The 19597-nt window shown below is 64.5% G+C and overlaps 1 protein-coding gene across 1 annotated transcript in view; it reads right to left on the minus strand.

Moving 5' to 3' along the window:
* Positions 1-4152: 4152 nt before the first annotated feature.
* The window catches only part of CDS2 (CDP-diacylglycerol synthase 2), a 38574-nt gene continuing 23129 nt past the window's right edge, over positions 4153-19597 (minus strand). Inside the window, exons 7-13 of the mRNA XM_029065832.2 lie at positions 18657-18739; positions 17310-17397; positions 13339-13407; positions 10666-10818; positions 10267-10386; positions 8553-8656; positions 4153-6816 (exon numbers count right to left, since the gene is read on the minus strand). Coding sequence (XP_028921665.1) covers positions 6675-6816; positions 8553-8656; positions 10267-10386; positions 10666-10818; positions 13339-13407; positions 17310-17397; positions 18657-18739 — 759 coding nt within the window. The 3' untranslated portion in view covers positions 4153-6674. The remainder of the gene's footprint in view (positions 6817-8552; positions 8657-10266; positions 10387-10665; positions 10819-13338; positions 13408-17309; positions 17398-18656; positions 18740-19597) is intronic.

The following is a 19597-nucleotide window of genomic DNA, read 5'->3' on the forward strand; positions in this document are numbered from 1 at the left end:
TCAAAAAATACGATTGAATGAACGAATCCAAGTCTATCGGGGTGGACGCAGTCCCTGCCCGCCGTGGGGCTCCCAGTCTTCATCCCCATTTGACGGACGAGGTCAGTGAGGCGGAGGCCGAGGTGGGAGGCTGAAGGGGCAGAGGCTGAGGAAGCCACTTTGCAGCCTAATGATAATTATAATGATAATAATAATAATAATAATAATAACGTTGTCGTTCGTTAAGCGCTTACCACGTGCCAAGCACTGTTCCACAGTGGAATCATTTGGATGAGCGTCCCAGCAATACGTTACGGGCACACCGCCTCGGCTAAGTGGGTGGAGACCGGGCCTGGCAGTCAGAAGGACCTAGGTTCTAATCCTGCCTCCGCCCTCATCTGCCGTGAGACCTCGGGCCAGTCATTTCACTTCTCTGGGCCTCGGTTCCCTCATCTGAAAAACGGGGATTAAAAGCGCGAGCCCCACGGGGGACGCGGACTGCGTCCGACCGAATTCCCTCGTTATCTGCCAGGGTCTAGAAGAGAAGCAGCATGGTGGAGTGGCTACAGCACGAGCCTGGGAGTCAGGAGGTCATGGGTTCTAATCCCGGCTCCGCCCCTTGTCTGCCGGTTGACCCTGGGCAAGTCGCTTCACTTCTCTAGGCCTCAGTTCCCTCATCTGTAAAATGGGGGTGGAAGACCGGGAACCCCACGGGGGACAGGGACTGGGTCCAACCTCATCTGCTTGCATCCACCCCAGCGCTCGGTCCGGTGCCCGGCACAGAGTAAGCGCTTAACCAATACCGCCATTCATTCATTCATTCATTCATTCGATAGTATTCACCGAGCACCAGGTGCAGAGCACTGGACTAAGCGCTTGGAATGGACGATTCGGCCACAGACAGAGATCGTCGTCATCGGTGCTTAATAACGTTGGCATCTGCTAAGCGCTTACTAGGTGCCGAGCACCGTTCTAAGCGCTGGGGTAGACGCAGGGGAATCGGGTCGTCCCCCGTGGGGCTCCCGGTCTTCATCCCCATTTTCCAGATGAGGTCACTGAGGCCCAGAGAAGTGAAGCGGCTCGCCCACGGTCACACAGCTGACGAGGGGCAGAGCCGGCATTCGAACCCGTAACCTCTGACTCCAAAGCCCGGGCTCTCGCCACTGGGCCGTGCCGCTTGGCACACAGTAAGCACGTAACTGATACTATCGGCACTATTCATTTCTAGACCGCGAGCCCGTTGTTGGGTCGGGATCGTCTCTATCCGTCCCCAAGCTTAGCACAGCGCTCCGCACACGGTAAGAGCTCAATAAATGCCGTCGAATGAACGAACGATGATCACGGCGCGTCGCTGAAGAGAAGCGGCGCGGCCTAGCGGGTAGAGCCCGGGCCTGGGAGTCCGAAGGACCCGGGTTCAGATCCCGGCTCGGCCACCTGTCCGCTGTGCGACCTCGGGCGAGTCACCCGACCTCTCTGGGCCTCGGTTCCCTCGTCCGGAAAACGGGGATGGAGAGCGGGGGCCCCACGCGGGACGGGGACGGCGGCCGACCCCGTTCGGCGGCATCCGCCCCGGCGCTCGGAACGGTGCCCGGCACCCGGCGGGCGCCTAACCCGTACGTGGCTCGGTGGAAAGAGCACGGGTTCGGAGTCAGAGTTCATGGGTTCGAATCCCGGCTCGGCCACTTGTCTGCCGTGTGACTTTGGGCAAGTCGCTTCACTTCTCTGTGCCTCAGTTCCCTCATCTGTCAAATGGGGATGAAGACCGTGAGCCCCGCGTGGGACGACCCGATTCCGCCGTGTCTACCCCAGCGCTTAGAACGGTGCTCGGCACGTAGTAAGCGCTTAACAGATACCAACATCATTATTGTTATTACCGTCGACGATAGTAACGCCAGGGTAGGTCGGGGGACGGCGCCGTGGCTTTGGGGAAGTCGCGCTCGCCTTCTGCGGAGGAGCCTCTTCCGTGTCGTCACCCGGCGGTTAGGAGACCGACTCGGATTCCCCCCCGGGTTCTTTCTCACGACCCGCCAGAGGGGCAGAAATCACGCTCCTCTTCGGTTTTCTGAAAGGAAACACGGGGCGAAAACGACTGGTCCACCCACCCGGCCGACCCGTCGCCACATCCCGCCGGTTCCCACCTCCGCGACGTCCGGACGATCCGCCCTCTCCTCTCCGCCGGTCTGAGCGTCGACCTCCCCGCCGACCCCCCGGCCTCCCGCCTCTCCCCACTCCGGTCCATACCTGGCTCTGCCGCCCGCGGCCTTTCTCTATAGTAACTGTGAGGACCTACCACCCCCCTCCTCCAAAACCTCCGGTGGTGGCCCCCCCCACCTCCGCATCCGACAGAAACCGGTCCCCGTCGGCTTTAAGGCCGTCCACGCCCCGGCCCCCTCCGGCCTCCCCTCCCTCCTCTCCTCCTCCGCCGCCGCCGCTCGCCTCCTCCCCGGGCCTCCGGCTCGCCCGGCCCGCGTCCCGCCTCCGGGCCGGAACGGCCTCCCGCCTCACATCCGCCAGATAACCCCTCTTTTCCCCCTCGAAGCCCTCCTCCGGGAGGCCTTCCCAGACTAGGCCCCGCTTTTCCTCAGCTCCCCTTCCCTTCCGCGTCACCTCGACTGGCTCCCTTCGCCCTTCCGCCCTCCCCGCCCCGCGGCACTTATGTCTATACGTACGCATCTCTAAATCTATTTATATCGATAACCCGTTTTCTTCTTCGGATATCTGTCCCCCCGGCCCCCCGCAGAGCGTGAACCCTCCGGGGGCAGGGGCCGTCTCTCCCGACGGCCGGACCGTGCTCTCCAAGCGCTCGGTACAGCCCTGCGCACACGGTAAGCGCTCGATGAACGGCGTGAACGAGTGAAAAGGTCATAGGGCGGACGAGCGGCGGAGCCAGGCTCAGCCCTCTCCCAGGCCCACCTCCCGGCGGGGAGTTTGGAATAAATCAACGTCCCCGAGAGGGGATCCACCGTGAAGGACGACGACGATCACGGCCTCCGTCGAGCGCTTACTCTGCGCCGAGCGCTTCCGTGAGCGCCGGGATGGGTACGCGCCGATCGGGTCGGACCCGGTCCCCGTCTTCCCGGGGAGGGAACCGAGGGTCGGAGGAGCGGGGCCACTCGCCCAAGGTCGCCCGGCAGACACGCGGCGGAGCCGGGACGAGCGGCCCTAGCAGGGAGCCTCGAATGGAGGAGGCGGGGGCGGCGGGGACGGATGGCCGCCGGCAGGAGGTCGGCATCCTCGCCCACGCCGCCCGGCACACAGACAGAGCCTCCCTTTCCCAGCTGCCTCCGGCCTCCACCGGCTGCCCGCGACGGGCCCGTCGCCCCTGGAAGCCGTCAGGGCCCGGGCAGGTTCACGCTCGGTCCCGGCCCCCGGATGGCCGCGTCAACCCGACGGCCCCGTTATCTCCCCCGGCGCTTAGAACGGCGCTCTGCACGTAGTAAGCGCTCAACCGACACCGACGACGTCGAGTATCGGCCTCCCGGCTTGACCTCCCGGCCTCCCGGCCCTCCCCACCGCGGTCCGGGCTCCGGTCTGCCGCCGCGGCATTTTCCCTCAAAAACGTTCGGGTCGGCCCGGTCCTCGGAAATCTCCAGCGGCCGCCCGGCCGCCTCCCCGTCGAACAGAAACCCCTCGCCTGTGGGTTTAAAGCCCGTCCATCCCCCGGCCCCCTCTTCCCTCCCCTCTCTCCTCTCCTCCATCCCGGGCCGCACCCTCCGCTCCCCTGCCGGCCATCACCTCCTCCCCGGGCCTCCGGCTCGCCCGGCCCGTCGACCGCGGCCTGCGTCCCGCCTCTGGCCCGGACGCCCTCCCTCCTCAAATCCCACCCACGATCCCTCTCCCGCCGCTTTCAAACCTCACTGAAGGCCCACCTCCTCCGGGAGGCCTTCCCCGACTGAGCCCCCTTCTCCTCGCCTCCCCGTCCCTTCCGCGTCACCTCGACTCGCTCCCTTTTCTCTTCCCCCCCTTGCCCAGCCCCACACCACCTTATGTCCACATCCATCATTCCTCTGTTTCTCTTACTGTCCCTCTCCCCGCCCCCCCCCCCCCCCCGGACTGTCGGCTCGCTGCCGCGCTCTCCCCTCCCAAGCGTTCAGTCCAGTGCTCCGCACACCGGTAAGCGCTCGGTCCATACGACCGAATGACACACCAAGGGCAGTGCCTCCATCGGGCCCGTTCCGGACGTGGGGTTGAAAGGTTTATTGTTGTTAAAATCACAGAAACGGCAATAACGCTCTTAATGATATCCTCGATAACGGGCGGTACTTTTCTCGAATACTCGATTCCATCGTTTTTAAAAAACTCATCTGCCGCCGGACCTCCGACACCCGGCACCTTCACCGCTCCCGAGCGATACGTAAGGGCTGGGGGGGGGGGGGGGAGGGATCGTGACGCCTGTGAAGCCCCCCGACTCGAACGTCCTCCGATTCTACCCTTCCGTTTTGGCTTTTCCCCCTCTTTTTTTTTTTGAAAAAGAGCGTGTGGGATCCGCACCCTCCCAAGACCCTCGACGCGCGCACACCCCGCCGGTGGATCTCCCCGCTGAGCAGATCCGACCACGGCGTAGGAACGGGGACGACGGAGCCGAGCTCCCCCCGAAGCGATCCGCTTCGCGCCCACCGTCCTTCTAGGGTGGGGGAGAGGGACGGGAGTGACGGGGATGGGGGGGGGGGGAAGAGTCGGAACCGAGCCGGACGTCTCCCATCCCCTCGGCGCCGACCTCAAGCCGGAGGCCTCGGGGGCCGCGGGGCTCTGGGGCCGCCGGACTTCACCCCTCCCTAGGGAAGCCACGCTTCCCCGCGGGGAGACGCCGTCTCCGAGCACCGGGGTCACCCGCGTCCGCCGTTGCGCCGCCCCCGGGCTCCCCGACCCTCACGGGGACGGGGACGGCTTCCCGGCTTCCCATCCGTTTTGGATTCCGACCCGCGGGCTTACTTTCCCCGCTCCCTCGCCACGGGCGGGTGGGGAAAAGCGGCTCGAAGGCGACGAGGGGCGGAAGGAGCGTCGGGGGCGTCCGCGTCCGGGCCGAAGCTGAGCATCTGCAGACGAAGGCGGTGGGGGGACCGTCCCGTTTCGGGGTACGTCTTCCGGGCCCGGGCGGCCGGGCGGGCCGAAGCGGACGCCGGGCGACCGGCGCGGCGCTTCGCCGCGGAACCGGTGGCTGCGGCCTCCGTTTCGGGCTCCGGGCCGGGCGCGCCCACGTTCCCGATCCCGAGACGTCTCCCTGCGGCTTTCGGGGGGGCCTCTCTTCTGAACGGTCCGCTCGTCGACGCCGACTCCCCCCGGCTCTTCTCTCCGGGCGGCCGGCCGCTCCCCCTCCCGCCGGCGTCCCCTCCGGACGAGGAGGCGGACGGCCCCGGCTTGGGGAGTCGCCACCGGACGGCCGGGGGGTTCCCGGCCGCGGGAGCCCGCTTCCACCTCCGACGGCCGCGGAGGACGCCGAGGGCGCGTCCGGGACGGTCTCCCCGGGCCCCTTCCCCATCCACCCCCGTCCCAGCCGCTCCGTCGCGGCCGCCGCTCACGGCCCGGGGCCGGAAAACGCCCCGGGGTCTCCGAACCCCCCCCCCGCTCCGACGCCCCGCGCAGAGTTCGCTTCGCCCCCGAGACGGGAGGAAGGACGGAATACATCACAGCTTAAAATTAACACGAAAACAAAATAAGGTGGGGGGAAGGAGGAAATTGGTCACGGTCCCCGTAAAATACAACATACGTCAGACGACATCACCGAGGACTCGCGCCCTAAGCGGCGAACGGTTCTAAACCCCGGTGGGGGCGTCTACGATTTCGATTAACGGCGATTTGCATCCCTTAGTGCCACAGGAGAATGAATAACTTAAGCCGGGGCGGGTAGAGGGGAGGGACGGGGGGAGGAAAGGTCTCTCCTGCCGGAGGAGGGGAGACGGGGGAAGTTTCCGGCAGCCCCGAATCTACAGCTTTCGCAAAGCGGGGCCCGTGAGGCCGGGTCCTCCGTCCGAGTCCGGCCCCGGGCCCCGGGGGCTCCTTCGGCCGGCGTTCCCGCCGGACGTCGGACGGCCGGATTCGGCCGTCTCCTTCCGCTCTCCGGCGTCCTTGGTGAGATACTGCCGGGACGACTTCTAGCCCACTTTATCACACCCCGCTTTTCGACCTCGGAGCCTTATAAAGAGAAACGAAAAAAACGCACGCGCGCACACGCAAATACACCACTTCCCCGCCCCGGAAAAAAAAAACCACGATGCTTTTCGCGGATGAAGTGACGCCGAGGTGAAACCATAATAGGAGGCGGCTCTTCTTCTTCTTCTTCTTCTTCTTCTTCTTCCCGGGGAGGGCTCCCGAGGGAGAGGCTAACGTTCCGAAGGTGCTTGAGAGCCGGAGCTCCGGTCGGTCTCCGCCTCGGCCTTCGCGGGCGAACCGGAGCGGAAGAGCGGGACGGGGGGGGGGGAGGGGGAGGACGGACAGCGGATCGGGGGTCGGACCCGACCGAGGAGGAGGGTCCCCGAAGCCCCCCGGGCGGGGTCTCCCCCCCATCCGGGTCTTCCCGGCCGCCGGAAAACTCTCTTCCCCGACGCCTCCGCCCCCCCCCCCCCGGGACTCCTCTCCGCCCGGAAGCTGGGGATTCCCTCGCCCGCCTGGGCCCGCGCGGACACGCGGGGACGCGGGGGCGGCTCGGGGAGGAGGGGAGGAGGCCGGGGGGGGCCGGGGGCGACCGGCCGGCCGGCTCAGTGGCGGCCCTCGTCCTCGGGCTGGGCTCCCAGCACGCCCTTGTCCAGCAGGTGGGCCTTGAGGGTGGCGAAGATGTGCAGCTGCTGCTCGGGCCGCAGGGTGAGGACCTGCTGGATCAGCTTGCTGGCGTTGGGGCCCCTGCGGCGGAAGCCGGAGGGGGAAAGGGTGAGGGGTCCGGGGCCCGTCCCGACCCGCCGCCGCTCCGTCCCCCCCCCCCGCCCCCGGGCCTCCGGCTCGCCCGGCCCGCCGCCCGCCCCCGGCCCGCGGCCCGCCGCCCCTGGCCCGGAACGCCCTCCCTCCTCGAATCCCCCAGATGACCGCTCTCCCTCTCCTCCGTCTCCTCCGGGAGGCCTTCCCCGACTACGTCCCTCCTCTCCTCTTCTAATAACGATGGTATCCGTTAAGCGCTTACTGCGTGCCGAGCACTGGGGTAGATACGAGGTCACCGGGCTGTCCCGCGTGGGGCTCCCGGCCTCGGTGCCCCTTCTCCAGATGAGGGCACCGAGGCCCAGAGAAGTGAAGCGACCCGCCCGAGGTCCCACGGCAGACAAGCGGCGGAGGCGGGATTAGAACCCACGACCTCCGGCTCCCAAGCCCGGGGCCCTCGCTGCTCTCTTCTCCCGCTCCCTTCTGCGCCACCCGGACTTCCTCCCTTTTTTGCTCCCCCCCTTTCCAAGCCCATCTCTGTGGTTTATTTATTTCTCTTCATGTCTGCCTCCCCGTCTCGAGACCGTCAGCTCACTGCGTTCATCCAGTCGTATTTACTGAGCGCTCACTATTGTGCAGAGCACCGGACTGAGCGCTTGGAATGGACGAATCGGCAACAGATAGAGACGGTCCCTGCCCTCTGACGGGCTCACGGTCTAAAATGGGGAACGCGTCCGTTCGCCGTCGTGCTGTCCTCTCCCGAGCGCTCAGCACAAGGCTCTGCACACAGTAAGCGCTCAATAAATACGACTGAATGAGCGAACGAATGAATCTTCCATCTAGGACAAGCGGCAGGGCCCAGCGGATCGAGCCCGGGCCTGGGAGGCGGAAGGTCCTGGGTTCTCGTCCCGGCTCCGCCCCTCGCCTGCTACGTAATAAGAATAATAACGTCGGTATTTGTTAAGCGCTTACTTATGTGCGGAGCACCGCGCTAAGCGCTGGGGTAGACACAGGGTCGTCGGGTCGTCCCACGGTCAACCGCCATTTTACACGCGAGGTCACCGAGGCACCGAGAAGCGAAGCGACGCGGCCACGGTCCCACGGCTGACGCGCGGCAGAGCCGGGATCCGAACCCATGACCTCTGACTCCAAAGCCCGGGCTCTTTCCGCTGAGCCGCGCTGCTTCTCTGGGTGACCTCGGTCGAGTCAGTCAACTACTCTTAGAGAAGCAGCACTGCCTAGTGGACAGAGCGCGGGGCTGAGTACGGCGCTTGGCACACGGTGAGTGCCTAAAAAATCACCGAGTGGCGGAGCCGGGATCGGAACCCCGCTCCTCTAGCTCCCGGGCCCGGGCTCTACCCACCGGGTCACCCTGCTTCCCAGCAGGGAGCCGGGGCCAGGGGGTGGGTGGCCTAGTGGCTAGAGCCGGGCCCGGGAGCGGGCAGGTCCCGGGTTCTGATCCCGGCTCCGCGCCACGGGTCCGCTGTCCTTGGGCCAGTCGCATCGCTTCCCCGGGCCTCGGTCGCCTCATCTATAGAACGGGTCGGGGACCGCGTCCAACCCGTCGGGCTCGGATCCACCCCGGCGCTCCGTACGGCGCCTGGCAGAGAGTAAGCGCTTAACCGGTCCCGAAATTATCATCGTTCCGGGGAGGCCGTCGGGAGCGTGCGAGGGGGTGCTGCGTGCGGGGGGTTACGCCGCCGGGGGCCGGGGGCGCGGAGCGGTACCTGATGAAGCTGGCGATGTAGACGTTGACGAAGGTGGCCATGAGGTACTGGCAGTCGAAGCGATCCATGATGCCCCCGTGGCCGGGGATGGTGTTGGCGAAGTCCTGCCGGGAGACGCGAGCTCAGCGCGCCGTCGCTCGACCCGCCGACCCGTGGGGCCCCGCGGCGCGGCCCGGCCGGCATTTCGGGTGGCGCGCGGTGAGGGAATAATAATGTGGGTATCCGTTAAGCGCTCACTACGCGCAGAGCACCGGTCCGAGCGCCGGGGGAGATACAGGGTCATCGGGTCGTCCCACGGGAGGCTCACGGTCAATCCCCGTTTGACAGAGGAGGTCGCTGAGGGCCGGAGAAGTGACGCGGCCCGCCCACGGTCCCACGGCGGCCCGGGGGCGGAGCCGGGATCCGAACCCGTGACCTCGGACTCCCAAGCCCGGGCTCTTTCCGCCGAGCCGCGCTGCTTCCCTCTCCCGCTCTGCCCCCGGCTCATCGACGCGGCCCCGCCACTCGACCGCCGTGACACCTCGGCTAAGTCAGGTCGCGGCGCCCCCTCATCCGCAAAACGGACGTTAAGACCGAGAGCCCCCCGTGGGGCGGGGGCCGCGTCCGCCCCGATTACTCCGCGTCTACCTCCGCGCTCGGAACGGGGCTTGGCACGCGGTCGGCACCCAGTGAGCGGCACCGTCGTTACCGCGTCGTCTCTTCCCACGCTCCTGCATCCCCCCGCCGAAAATCCACAGCGGCATCTGCCTCCCTGGCTGGACTGGGAGCTCCTCGGGGACGGGGCATCCCGTCCGTCGACTCCGCGGCTCTCTTCCCGGCGCTCAGTACGGCGCCCCGCCGGCGAGAGCAGAGTATTAGCTCCCCGCGGCCGGGGATGACGTCTTAATTCTAGGCCGCGAGCCCGTCGTCGGGCAGGGATCGTCCCTCTCCGTTGCCCAACTGAACTCTCCGAGCGCTCGGTACAGCGCTCTGCGCCCAGTAAGCGCTCGATAAATACGACCGGATGAACTCTACGGTGCTCCCCCCGGCGTTTAATACGCCGCACGGCGGAACTCGCCCCTCGAGGACAGGGATCGGGTCCCACGCCTCTACGGTCCCTCCCCGGCGTCGGGCCCGGTGGTCGGCACGCAGCGGAGAGGGAGGTCCAAGGGGGCGGGGGTCGCGTCCGCCGCCCCTCCGGGGCTCTCCCCGCTGTTCGGTACAGTGCTCAGCGCACGGTAGTGAGACGGCGGCTCCCCGAGGTCAGGGAGGGTGGCCGTCCCCCGCCGCTGGCCCGACCGGAGGCCGGCCGCGCGGACCGCCCTCCCCTCGGATCCCGCCGGCGGGCAGACAGAACGGAGTCCGGCCCGGCGGCGAGAGCCCGGGCCGGGGAGTCGGAGGTCGTGGGTTCCGATCCCGGCTCCGCCACCTGTGCGCCGTGTGACCGCGGGGCGGGCCTCGGCCTCGCTCGCCTCGTCCGCGAAACGGGGCTGAAGAAGCGTGAGCCCCACGTGGGACGACCCGATGACCCCGCATCTCCCCCGGCGCTCAGAACGGCGCTCGGCACACAGGAAGCGCTGAACAGATACCGACGGTAGTATGACGCCCCGCCACCGGCGCCCGGCGCCCGGCCGGTCGACGCCCCGGTGGGCAGGGGGAGAGGAGGAGGAAGGGGAGGAAAGGGAGGAAAGGGAGGAAGGCGGAGGAGGCGGAGAGGGGAGAGGCGGCCCCCTACTTTGATCTTGAAGGCCCGCTTGAAGCCGCTGGCGAAGAACCCTCCGAAGGGCCCGATGAGAGAGGCGAAGGTGGACAGGGCGACGCTGTGGATCTGGAAGGGGTACATCCGCACCGTCTCCTGCGGGGAGGGACGGAAGGACAGGGCGGACGTGGGGACGGGGCGTCGAGAGGGCGGCGGGACGGAGGGGAGGCTCCCTCCGGCCGCCTCCCGTCGCCCCGACCGGTCCCGGCCGCAGCCCGCCGCCCGCGGGCGCGGCGCCGGGTCGCGGTCTCTCTGGGTCCCCCGCGCCCGCCCCGGGAGCCCTCCGGGGACGACGGGCCCCGCTCCCCGTACCCTCGCAGGGGACGGGACCCGGCCGCCAGGCCCTCCCGAGGGGGGAGGGCGCCCCGGCCGTACCCGTCCGACGAGGGTGCGGAGGCCGGCCGGGAGGCTGTAGTCGTGCAGGCGGAAGAGCTGGGAAGGCTCGCAGTCCACCGTGAAGCTGTTGGTATCGCTGTTGTACTCCACCGGGCAGATGAAGCACCGGTACCCGGACATGACGTACGACAACTGCCGCGGGGGGACGGCGTTCGGGGAGGACGGGGGGCAGCGGGGACGGAGGGGGAGGGCCGGGAGGCCCAGGAAGACGGGGATGAGGCCCAGGAGGACCACGATGGGGGAGGCCCAGAAGGAGCGGGCGGACGGGGATGAGGCCCGGGAGGAAGGGAAGGATGCGGGCGGGGCCGAGAGGAGGAGGAGGAAGGCGAGGGCCAGGACAGGGAGAGGGAGGAGGACGACGACAAAAATGGGGAGGGAGGGAGGACACAGAGAAGGTCCAGGTCAAGAGAAACAACTTCACGTGGTTCTTCTTCTCGTTCATTCTCTCACCCCTCATCTCTCATTTTCTCTTTCATTCTCTCCCCCCTCAATGAACGCCCCTCTCTCTTGCTCTCGATCTCTCATTTTCTGTCCCTCTCTCATTCTCTCTCCCTCTCGTTGTTTGTCCCTCTCTCGATTTCTGCCCCCGTCATTCTCTTTCTCCCCCCTCATATTCTCTCATTCTCTCCCCGTCTCTTTTTCTCTCGGTCTCTCATTTTCTCCTCTAAATCGCCCTATTTTCTCTCATTCTCTCACTCTCGTTTTCGCTCATTCTCTCTCCATCTCTTTTTCTGTCTTATTTCCTCTCCTCCTCTCATTTTCTATTTCTCATTTTCTCTCATTCTCTGTCTCTTTCTCCCCCTCATATCCTCTCATTCTCTCCCCCTCTTTTGCTCTTTTTCTCTCCCCCTCACATTTTCTCTCAATCTTTGTCTTATTTTCTCACCTCCTCATTTTCTTCTATTCTCCTCCCCTCTCGCTCTCTCATTTTCTGTCTCTTTCTCCCCCTCATATCCTCTCATTCTCTCCTTTTTTTCAGTCTCTCATTTTCTCCTTTAGATTGCCCTCATTTTCTTCCCGTTTTTCTCTCGGTCTCTCATTTTCCCTAAATATTCCTCATTTTCTCTCCATTCTCTCTCAAAATGTTGTCCTATCATTTTCTCTCATTCTCTCGATCTCCCTTCATTTTCTTTCTCCCCCTCTCGTATTCTCTCGTTCTCTCCCCCCTCTTTTTCACTTAGTCTCTCAACTCTCCTCTAAATCACCCTAACCTTCTCACATTCTCTCCCCTTCTTTTGCTCTCTCATTTTCTCTAAATCTCCCTCATTTTCTCTCTCTCTCCTCCTCGCCTTTTCTCTCAATCTCTTTTTCTGTCTTATTTTCTCCTCTCGTTTTCTCTCACTCTCTCATTTTCTCCTCTTCTCGTCCCCTCATTCTCTCACTCTCTCCTCATTTTCTGTCTCTTTCTCCCGCTCGCATACTCTCATTCTCTTCCCCTCTTTTTCTGTCTCTCATCTTCTCTAAAATCGCCCTCATTTTCTCTCACTGTCTCATTTTCTCCACTAAATCTCCCTCATTTTCTCTCATTCTTTCTCCCTCTCACCTTTTCTTTTAATCTCTTTTTCTCTCTTACTTTCTCTCCTCTCTCGTTTTCTCATTCTCATCCCCTCATTCTCATCTCATTTTCTTTCTCCCCCTCATATTCTTTCTCTCCTCTCTCTCTGTCTCTCATTTTCTCTAAATCTCCCTCAATTTCCCTCTCATTCTTTCCCTCCCTCACCTTTTCTCTCAAACTCTTTTTCTGTCTCATTTTCTCTCCTCTTCTCTCATTCTCGTTCCCCTCCCTTTCTCTCAATCTCTCATCTTCTGCCTCATTCTGCCCGCCCCCTCTCATTTTCTTTCAAACTCTCTCCCCGTTTTTCTCTTCCCCCGTCCGGTCTCCTCTCCGCCTCTTAGGTTTTCTTTCATTCTCTCTCCCCCCTCACTTTCCTCTCAATTTCTCTCATTCTCTTCTTCTCTTCTCCCTCTCCTCTTCTCTCCCCCTCCATTTCCCCCTCATTCTCTCTCCCTCGGCCTCCCCCTCTCTCTCCCCCCTCCCTTTCCTCTCGTTGCTCTCCCAGAGCCCCCCGGCCTTGTGTGGGATGTGGAAAGCCCCCCGGCCGAGGAATCTCGGTCCCCGGCTCCTGGTCCCGGCTCGGCCGCTTGGCTGCCCTGTGACTCCCGGCCAAATCATTTCTCCTCCCGGGGCCTCAGTTTCCCCATCTGCACAGGGATCAGAACCCGGCCTTTCTGTCCGCTTGTTCCGAGCGAGTCGCTTCACCTCTCTGGGCTTCCGTTCCCTCGCGTGGGAAAAGGGGATAAAATTGCTGGGTCATGGGTTCGAATCCCGGCTCTGCCACTTGTCAGCTAGGTGACTGTGGGCAAGTCACTTCACTTCCTCTGGGCCTCGGTTCCCTCATCTGTAAAATGGGGATTAACTGGGAGCCTCAGGTGGGGCGACCTGACGACCCTTTTCTCCCCCAGCGCTTAGAACGGTGCTCTGCACATAGTAAGCGCTTAACAAATACCAACGCTATTACTATTATTAACTCCTGCTCTCCCGCCTCTTAGACAAGAAGCCCCACGTTGGGCAGGGGCTGGGATCCGCCCCGGGGCTCGGCACAGTGCGTGGCACACGGCAATCGCCCGCCGAACGCCGGAAACGTTCCCTACCAGCAGGCCGAACACCACGGTGGCAAAGAATCCTCCAATGAAGCCTTCCCAGGTCTTCTTCGGGGAGAGCTGAGGGAGACAAAGGAGAGAGATGTCGGCCTATTAATTATAAGCAGAATAATGGCATTTTCTCGGCGCTCACTAGGTGCCAAGCGCTGGGGTAGATACAAGGTCATCAGGTTGTCCCAGGTGAGGCTCACGGTCTTCATCCTCACTTTACAGATGAGGGAACTGAGGCGCAGCGAGGCGAAGCGGCTTGCCCAAGGTCTCGCGGCAGACAAGCGGCGGAGCCGGGATTAGAACCCAGGTCCTCTGACTCCTAAGCCCGGGTCCGTGCCACGCCGCTTCTTTCTTTCCCCTCATCCCCCGTGATGCTCAGTGGGGCTGAGAGGATTTTTCTGCCCAGACCCATTCCCTTAGATCTGGCCCAAACGGCAGTACGGCCTGGCGGCTGGAGCCCGGGCCCGGCACCCAGAGGACCCGGGTTCTAATCCCGGCTCTGCCGATCCCTTGCTGCGTGACCTCGGGCGAGTCCCTTCACTTCTCTGGGCCCCGGTTTCCTCAACTGTGAAATGGGGATTCAATCCTACCCCCTCCTACTTGGACGGGGAGCCCCACGCGGGCCAGAGACCGGGTCCGACCTGATAAACCTGGACCTACCCCAGCGCTTAGAACAGTGCTTGACACGTAGTCAAAAAAATGGCTCAGAGCCTGGGAAATTGGTCTCTGCAGGACTACAACTTTTCATCAGATACGTCCCTATCCGTAATTTATCTGTTATATCAACATCTGCCTCCCCCCTCTAGACTGAAAGTTTGTTACGGGCAGGGAGCGTTTCTACCGACTCCGGTCTGTGGTCCTCTCCCAAGTGCTTAGACCAGTGTTCTGCCTATAGTTTAAGTGCTCAACAATAATAACAATAAGCATAACGTCGGTATCCGTTAAGCGCTCACTATGTGCCGAGCACCGTTCTAAGCTCTGGGGGAGATACGAGGTGATCAGGTTGTCCCACCTGTGGCTCCCAGTCTTCATCCCCATTTGACCGACGAGGGAACTGAGGCCCAGAGAAGCCAAGTGACTTGCCCAAGTTCACACCGCTGACAAGCGGCGGGGCCGGGATTAGAACCCGCGACCTCCGACTCCCAGTTCTATACCGCCGACTGATCGGTCACAGAAAAGACGTTCGAGGGGTTTCCCTCCGGGGCCCTTTAGGTCTAAGAGCACGGAACGACCCCGGCCACCTGGATGATTCGACGGTCAGAAATCCCGGCCCCGAGACAGCCACCGGCCTCTCTACCCTCTTTCCCTCATTCGTTCACTCAACGGTATTTACTGAGCGCTTACTGTGCGCAGAGCACTTGGAATGGACAATTCGGCAGGAGAGAGAGACACTCCCCGCCCCACGACAGGCTCACGGTCTAAACGGGGGAGACGGGCGGCAAAGGAGAAAGCGGGGAGCGTTTCTACCCACTCCGTTCCCCTCCCGACCCCCCAAGTGGAGCGGGGGGAGAGGACAAAGCAAAACCGGTCCCCGTCGGCTCTAAAGCCCGTCCGTCCCCCGGCCCCCTCCGGCCTCCCCTCCCTCCTCTCCTCCTCCTCCACCCCGGGCCGCCCGCCGCGCTCCTCCGCCTCCTCCCCGGGCCTCCGGCTCGCCCGGCCCGCCGCCCGCCCCCGGCCCGCGTCCCGCCTCCGGCCCGGACGCCCTCCCGCCTCGAATCCCACACACGATCCCTCCCACCCCCTTCGAGGCCTTACTGCAGGCCCACCTCCTCCCAGAGGCCTTCCCTGACCGGGCCCTCCTCTCTCCTCCCGCTCCCTTCCGCGTCCCCCCGACTCGCTCCCTTTCTTCGTCCCCCCCATCCCGGCCCCGCACCCGCTTACGTCGTCCTCCCTCATTTCTTTATTTCTACTCCCGTCTGCCTCCCCGCCTCTGGCCTGTCAGCTCTTCGTGGGCAGGGGGTGTCACTCTTTACTGCTGTAGTGTCCTCTCCCAAGCGCTCAGTGCAGTGCTCTGCACGCAGTAAGGTGCTTAATAAACACAACTGAATGAATGAACGAAAGGGGCAGGGAGAGACATTTCTGCGGCTCCAGCCGCGACGCCTATCGGTGGGACGTGCGAAGACCGATCCATCCCGGGTATTTACTGAGCGCTTCCCACGATAATAACAACAACAGTTGGTATTCGTTAAGCGCTTGCTATGTGCCGAGCACCCTTCTAAGCGCCGGGGGGGATGCAGGGTCATCAGATGGTCCCACGTGGGGCTCACGTTTTTCTTTTCTAAATCCCCGTTTTTACAGATGAGGTGACCGAGGCACAGAGAAGTGACTTGCCCATGGTCACACAGCAGACAAGTGGCGGAGGCGGGATCGGAACCCACGACCTCCGACTCCCGAGCCCGGGCTCCCTCCACTTAGCCACGCTGCTTCCTATGCGCACGGCACCGTGCGAGGCGCCTGGGAGGGCACAACGTAACAGAATTAGCGGACCCGCTCCCGGCCCGCAACGAGACCGCGGTCGATCGACGGATCCGTCGTTCACTCGATTCAGTAGCATCTATCGAGCGCTTACTATGTGCAGAGCGCTGCACTGAGCGCTTGGGATGAACAAGTCGGCAACAGACAGAGACGGTCCCTGCCGTCCGCCGGGCTCACGGTCCGATCGGGGGAGACGGATCCGTCCTGTTTAGCCCTTGCCACGTGCAGGGCTCCGTACCGAGCGGTGGGGAGAGCACGGTACGACAGACGAAGCGGACCCGTCCCCTGCCCGCAACGTGCTCACGGTCTACTCTTCGATCGGGCGGTTTACCGGGCGCCTGCTCTAGGCGGGGCCGCTGTAGTAAGCGCTTGGGAGAATACGATTCAATGAAGTCGGCAGACACGTTCCCTGACCACGAGGAGTTCACGGTCTCGAGGGGGAGACGGACGTAAATGAACGAATAAGTCACCACGACGACGACGACGGTATCTGTTAGGCGCTCACTACGGGCAAAGCGCCGTTCTAAGCGCCGGGAGGGGATACGAGGCGATCGGGTCGTCCCACGTGGGGCTCACCGTCTCCATCCCCGTTCGACAGATGAGGTCGCTGAGGCCCAGAGAAGCGAAGCGACTCGCCCGGAGTCCCCCAGCTGACAGGCGGCGGATCCGGGATTCGACCCCGCGACCCCTGACTCCCAGGCCCGGGCTCTCTCCCCCGAGCCACGCCGCTTACACGATTTAAAGAGACGTGCGCGACCGTGCACCCGTGGTGGGGTCCGGGGGGCGGCGGGGGGGGGTCCGTCTCGTATCCCCCCCAGCGTCTAGTACAGCGTCTGGCCCACTGTAAGCGCTTAACGAAGACCACGGTTCTCGTCACCGGATGCTCAGAGGTCACGGATCTAACCGCAAGGGCCACGGATCCGAGACGACGCCTCTAGAGGAAGTGGACGAGGGGAAACTGAGGCAAGGCGGCCGCTCTAGGCCTGGGGCACCCCATCCCACGCGCCTTCCCCGCCCCGCGCCCCCAACGCACACACGCCGGGAGAAGCAACGCGGCGCAGCGGCTAGAGCCCGGGAGTGAGAAGGTCACGAGTTCTAATCACCCGCTGGGCGACCTCGGGCGGGTCGCCTCTCGGCGCCTCGGTGACCCCGTCGGTCCAAACGGGGACCGAGACGCGGGAGCCCCCCGCGGGACCGTCCGCCGACCCCGTAGGTCCCCCGGCGCCCGGAACGGCGCTCGGCACCTAGTGGGCGCTCAACGGGCGCCACCGTTACCGGCATCATCGTCGAGTCACTTCGCCGCCGCTCCCCCGTCCGTCGGCCGGGGGCCGGGGACCGACCCCGCTCGCTCGGCGCGCTCGAACGCCGCCGTCGTCACCCGTGCCCACCCTCGCCCGGTCGACGGCCCCCGGACCCGAGACGGCCCTCCCGGGGGAGGCGCCCGAGGGGAAACTGAGGCCGGGGAGGCCCCCGTCTCTCCGTCTCTCCCCACCGACCTTGATGAGCGGGGTGCGGCCGAAGAAGAAGCCGAACATGTAGGCCATGATGTCGTTACAGATGACGCAGGAGATGGGAACGATGAACCTGGGGAGGAGAGAGAAGGGGGTCGCGACGCCGGCGGGGCGGGGGCCGCGCGCCTCCCCGGCGCCCCCGCCATCCCTCCCGCCGCCGCCCACGGCCCCTTCGAGGCGGGGGAGCCGGGTTCTAATCCCGCCTCCGGCCCCCCCCCCGTCCCCCGCGTGAGCTCGGGCCGGTCGTCCGACGTCTCCGGGCCTCGGGGGCCTCATCCGGAAGATGGGGGTGGAGACCGGGAGCCCCCAAGGGGGACGGGGTCCGAACCGATTAACTTGTATCCGCCGCCTGGCACGCGGTGAGCACTTAAAAAATACCACCGTTAATAATAATAATAATAATGATACTACTAATAATAAATCCCATCATTCATATTATCATCCATTCCGCAGGCTTCCCCGTGGGTCCGCCGTGGGCGGGGAACGGGTCCGTCTCTCGTCTTATCGTCCTCTCCCAAGCGTTCAGCACGGTCCTCCGCGCACGGCGAGCGCTCGGCAAGTCCGACTGAAGGAAGGACCCGGGGAGTGACCCTTCTCCCGCCCAGCCCGGAGGGGTTCGTCCATTCAGTCGTATTTATTGAGCGCTTACCACGGGCAGAGCGCTGTACTAAGCGCCTGCACCGTGCTAAGCGCTTAGTGTCCGGTCGGCTCTCGCACTAGGGAGCGTGGGCTGGACCTGAATTCATTCCTTCATTCACCCCGTCGTATTTATCGAGCGCTTACTGCGCGCAAAGCACCCTACTAAACGCTTGGGAGGGGACAATATAACAACGGACGCGTTCCCGGCCACGACGAGCTCACGGACTGGGAGACGACGTTGGTATCCGTTAAGCGCCTACTATGTGCCGAGCGCCGTTCTAAGCGCCGGGGGAGATGCGGGGTCATCGGGTCGTCCCACGTGGGGCTCGCGCCCTTCATCCCCATTTTACGGACGAGGCGACCGAGGCCCAGAGAAGCGCGGCGACTCGCCCGCAGTCACCCAGCTGACAGGCGGCGGAGCCGGCGTTCGAACCCATCGCCTCTGACTCCCCGGCCCGGGCTCTTCCCACCGGGCCGCGCCGCTTCTCCTGATGATGTCGGTACTCGTTCAGCGCTTCCTGCGCGCCAAGCACCGCGCGAAGCGGCGGAGCCCCGTCCCCCCCAACTGAGGTACGGCCGGGGGGGGGGGGTCCGGCGAGCCCCCCATTCACCGCGTCACCCCCTTCCGCGGCGCCCCCCCCCCCCCCCCCCGGGGGGACCGGAGAGACGCCCCCCGCCGCCCCCCCGACTCACCAGATCATCCCCTCGAACAGGTTGTGGATGATGAGGTGGGACTGGGTGACCACGATCAGCAGGGTCACGTGGGTCCAGCCGAACTGCGGGACGCGGACGGGGCCGGCGACGTCCGCGGACGGGGAGAGACGGCGGCCAGGCGGGGGGGGGGGGGGAGAGACAATGGCCGTCATCGTCGTCGTCACGACGCGGGCACGCGCTGAGCGCTTTCCACGTGCCCGGCGCCGCTCCGGGCGCCGGGGGAGCCGCGGGGCGGTCGGGCCGCCCCGCCTCGCGCTCTCCGGCCCCCCTTCCCGGCCGAGGGCCGGCCGAGTGCGGCGACCCGCCCCGGGGCACACGGCGGCGGGCGGGTGGCGGAGCCGGGATCGGAACCCCACGACCTCCGACCCCCTCCCCCCCCCCCGGGGCCCCAGGCCACCGCGTGGGGCGGGAGGGGATTCGGGGTCTCTGCCCCCGGCCGCCCCGCCCCCCCCGGGCTTAGGCTTAGAGGAGCAGCGGAAAGAGCCCGGGCTTCGGAGTCCGGGGTCACGGGTTCGGATCCCGGCTCCACCGCTTGTCGGCTGTGTGACCGCGGGCGAGTCGCTTCACTTCTCTGGGCCTCGGTGACCTCCTCTGCCAAATGGGGACGAAGACTGGGAGCCCCACGTGGGACAACGCTTAGAACGGTGCTCTGCACAGAGTAACCGCTGAACGAATACCAACATTATTATGGGGCTACGGGACAAACTGTGAGCGGCGGCCAGGGGGATGGAGGCGATTATTAATAATAATAATAATGACGATAATAACAACGCTGGCATCTGTTAAGCGCTTACTATGTGCCGAGCACCGTTCTAAGCGCTGGGGGAGACACAGGGGAATCGGGTCGTCCCACGTGGGGCTCCCGGTCTCCATCCCCACTTTCCAGACGAGGGAACCGAGGCCCGGCGAAGTGAAGCGAC

Source organism: Ornithorhynchus anatinus, chromosome 5, assembly GCF_004115215.2.
Source record: "Ornithorhynchus anatinus isolate Pmale09 chromosome 5, mOrnAna1.pri.v4, whole genome shotgun sequence".
Classification (NCBI taxonomy): domain Eukaryota; kingdom Metazoa; phylum Chordata; class Mammalia; order Monotremata; family Ornithorhynchidae; genus Ornithorhynchus; species Ornithorhynchus anatinus.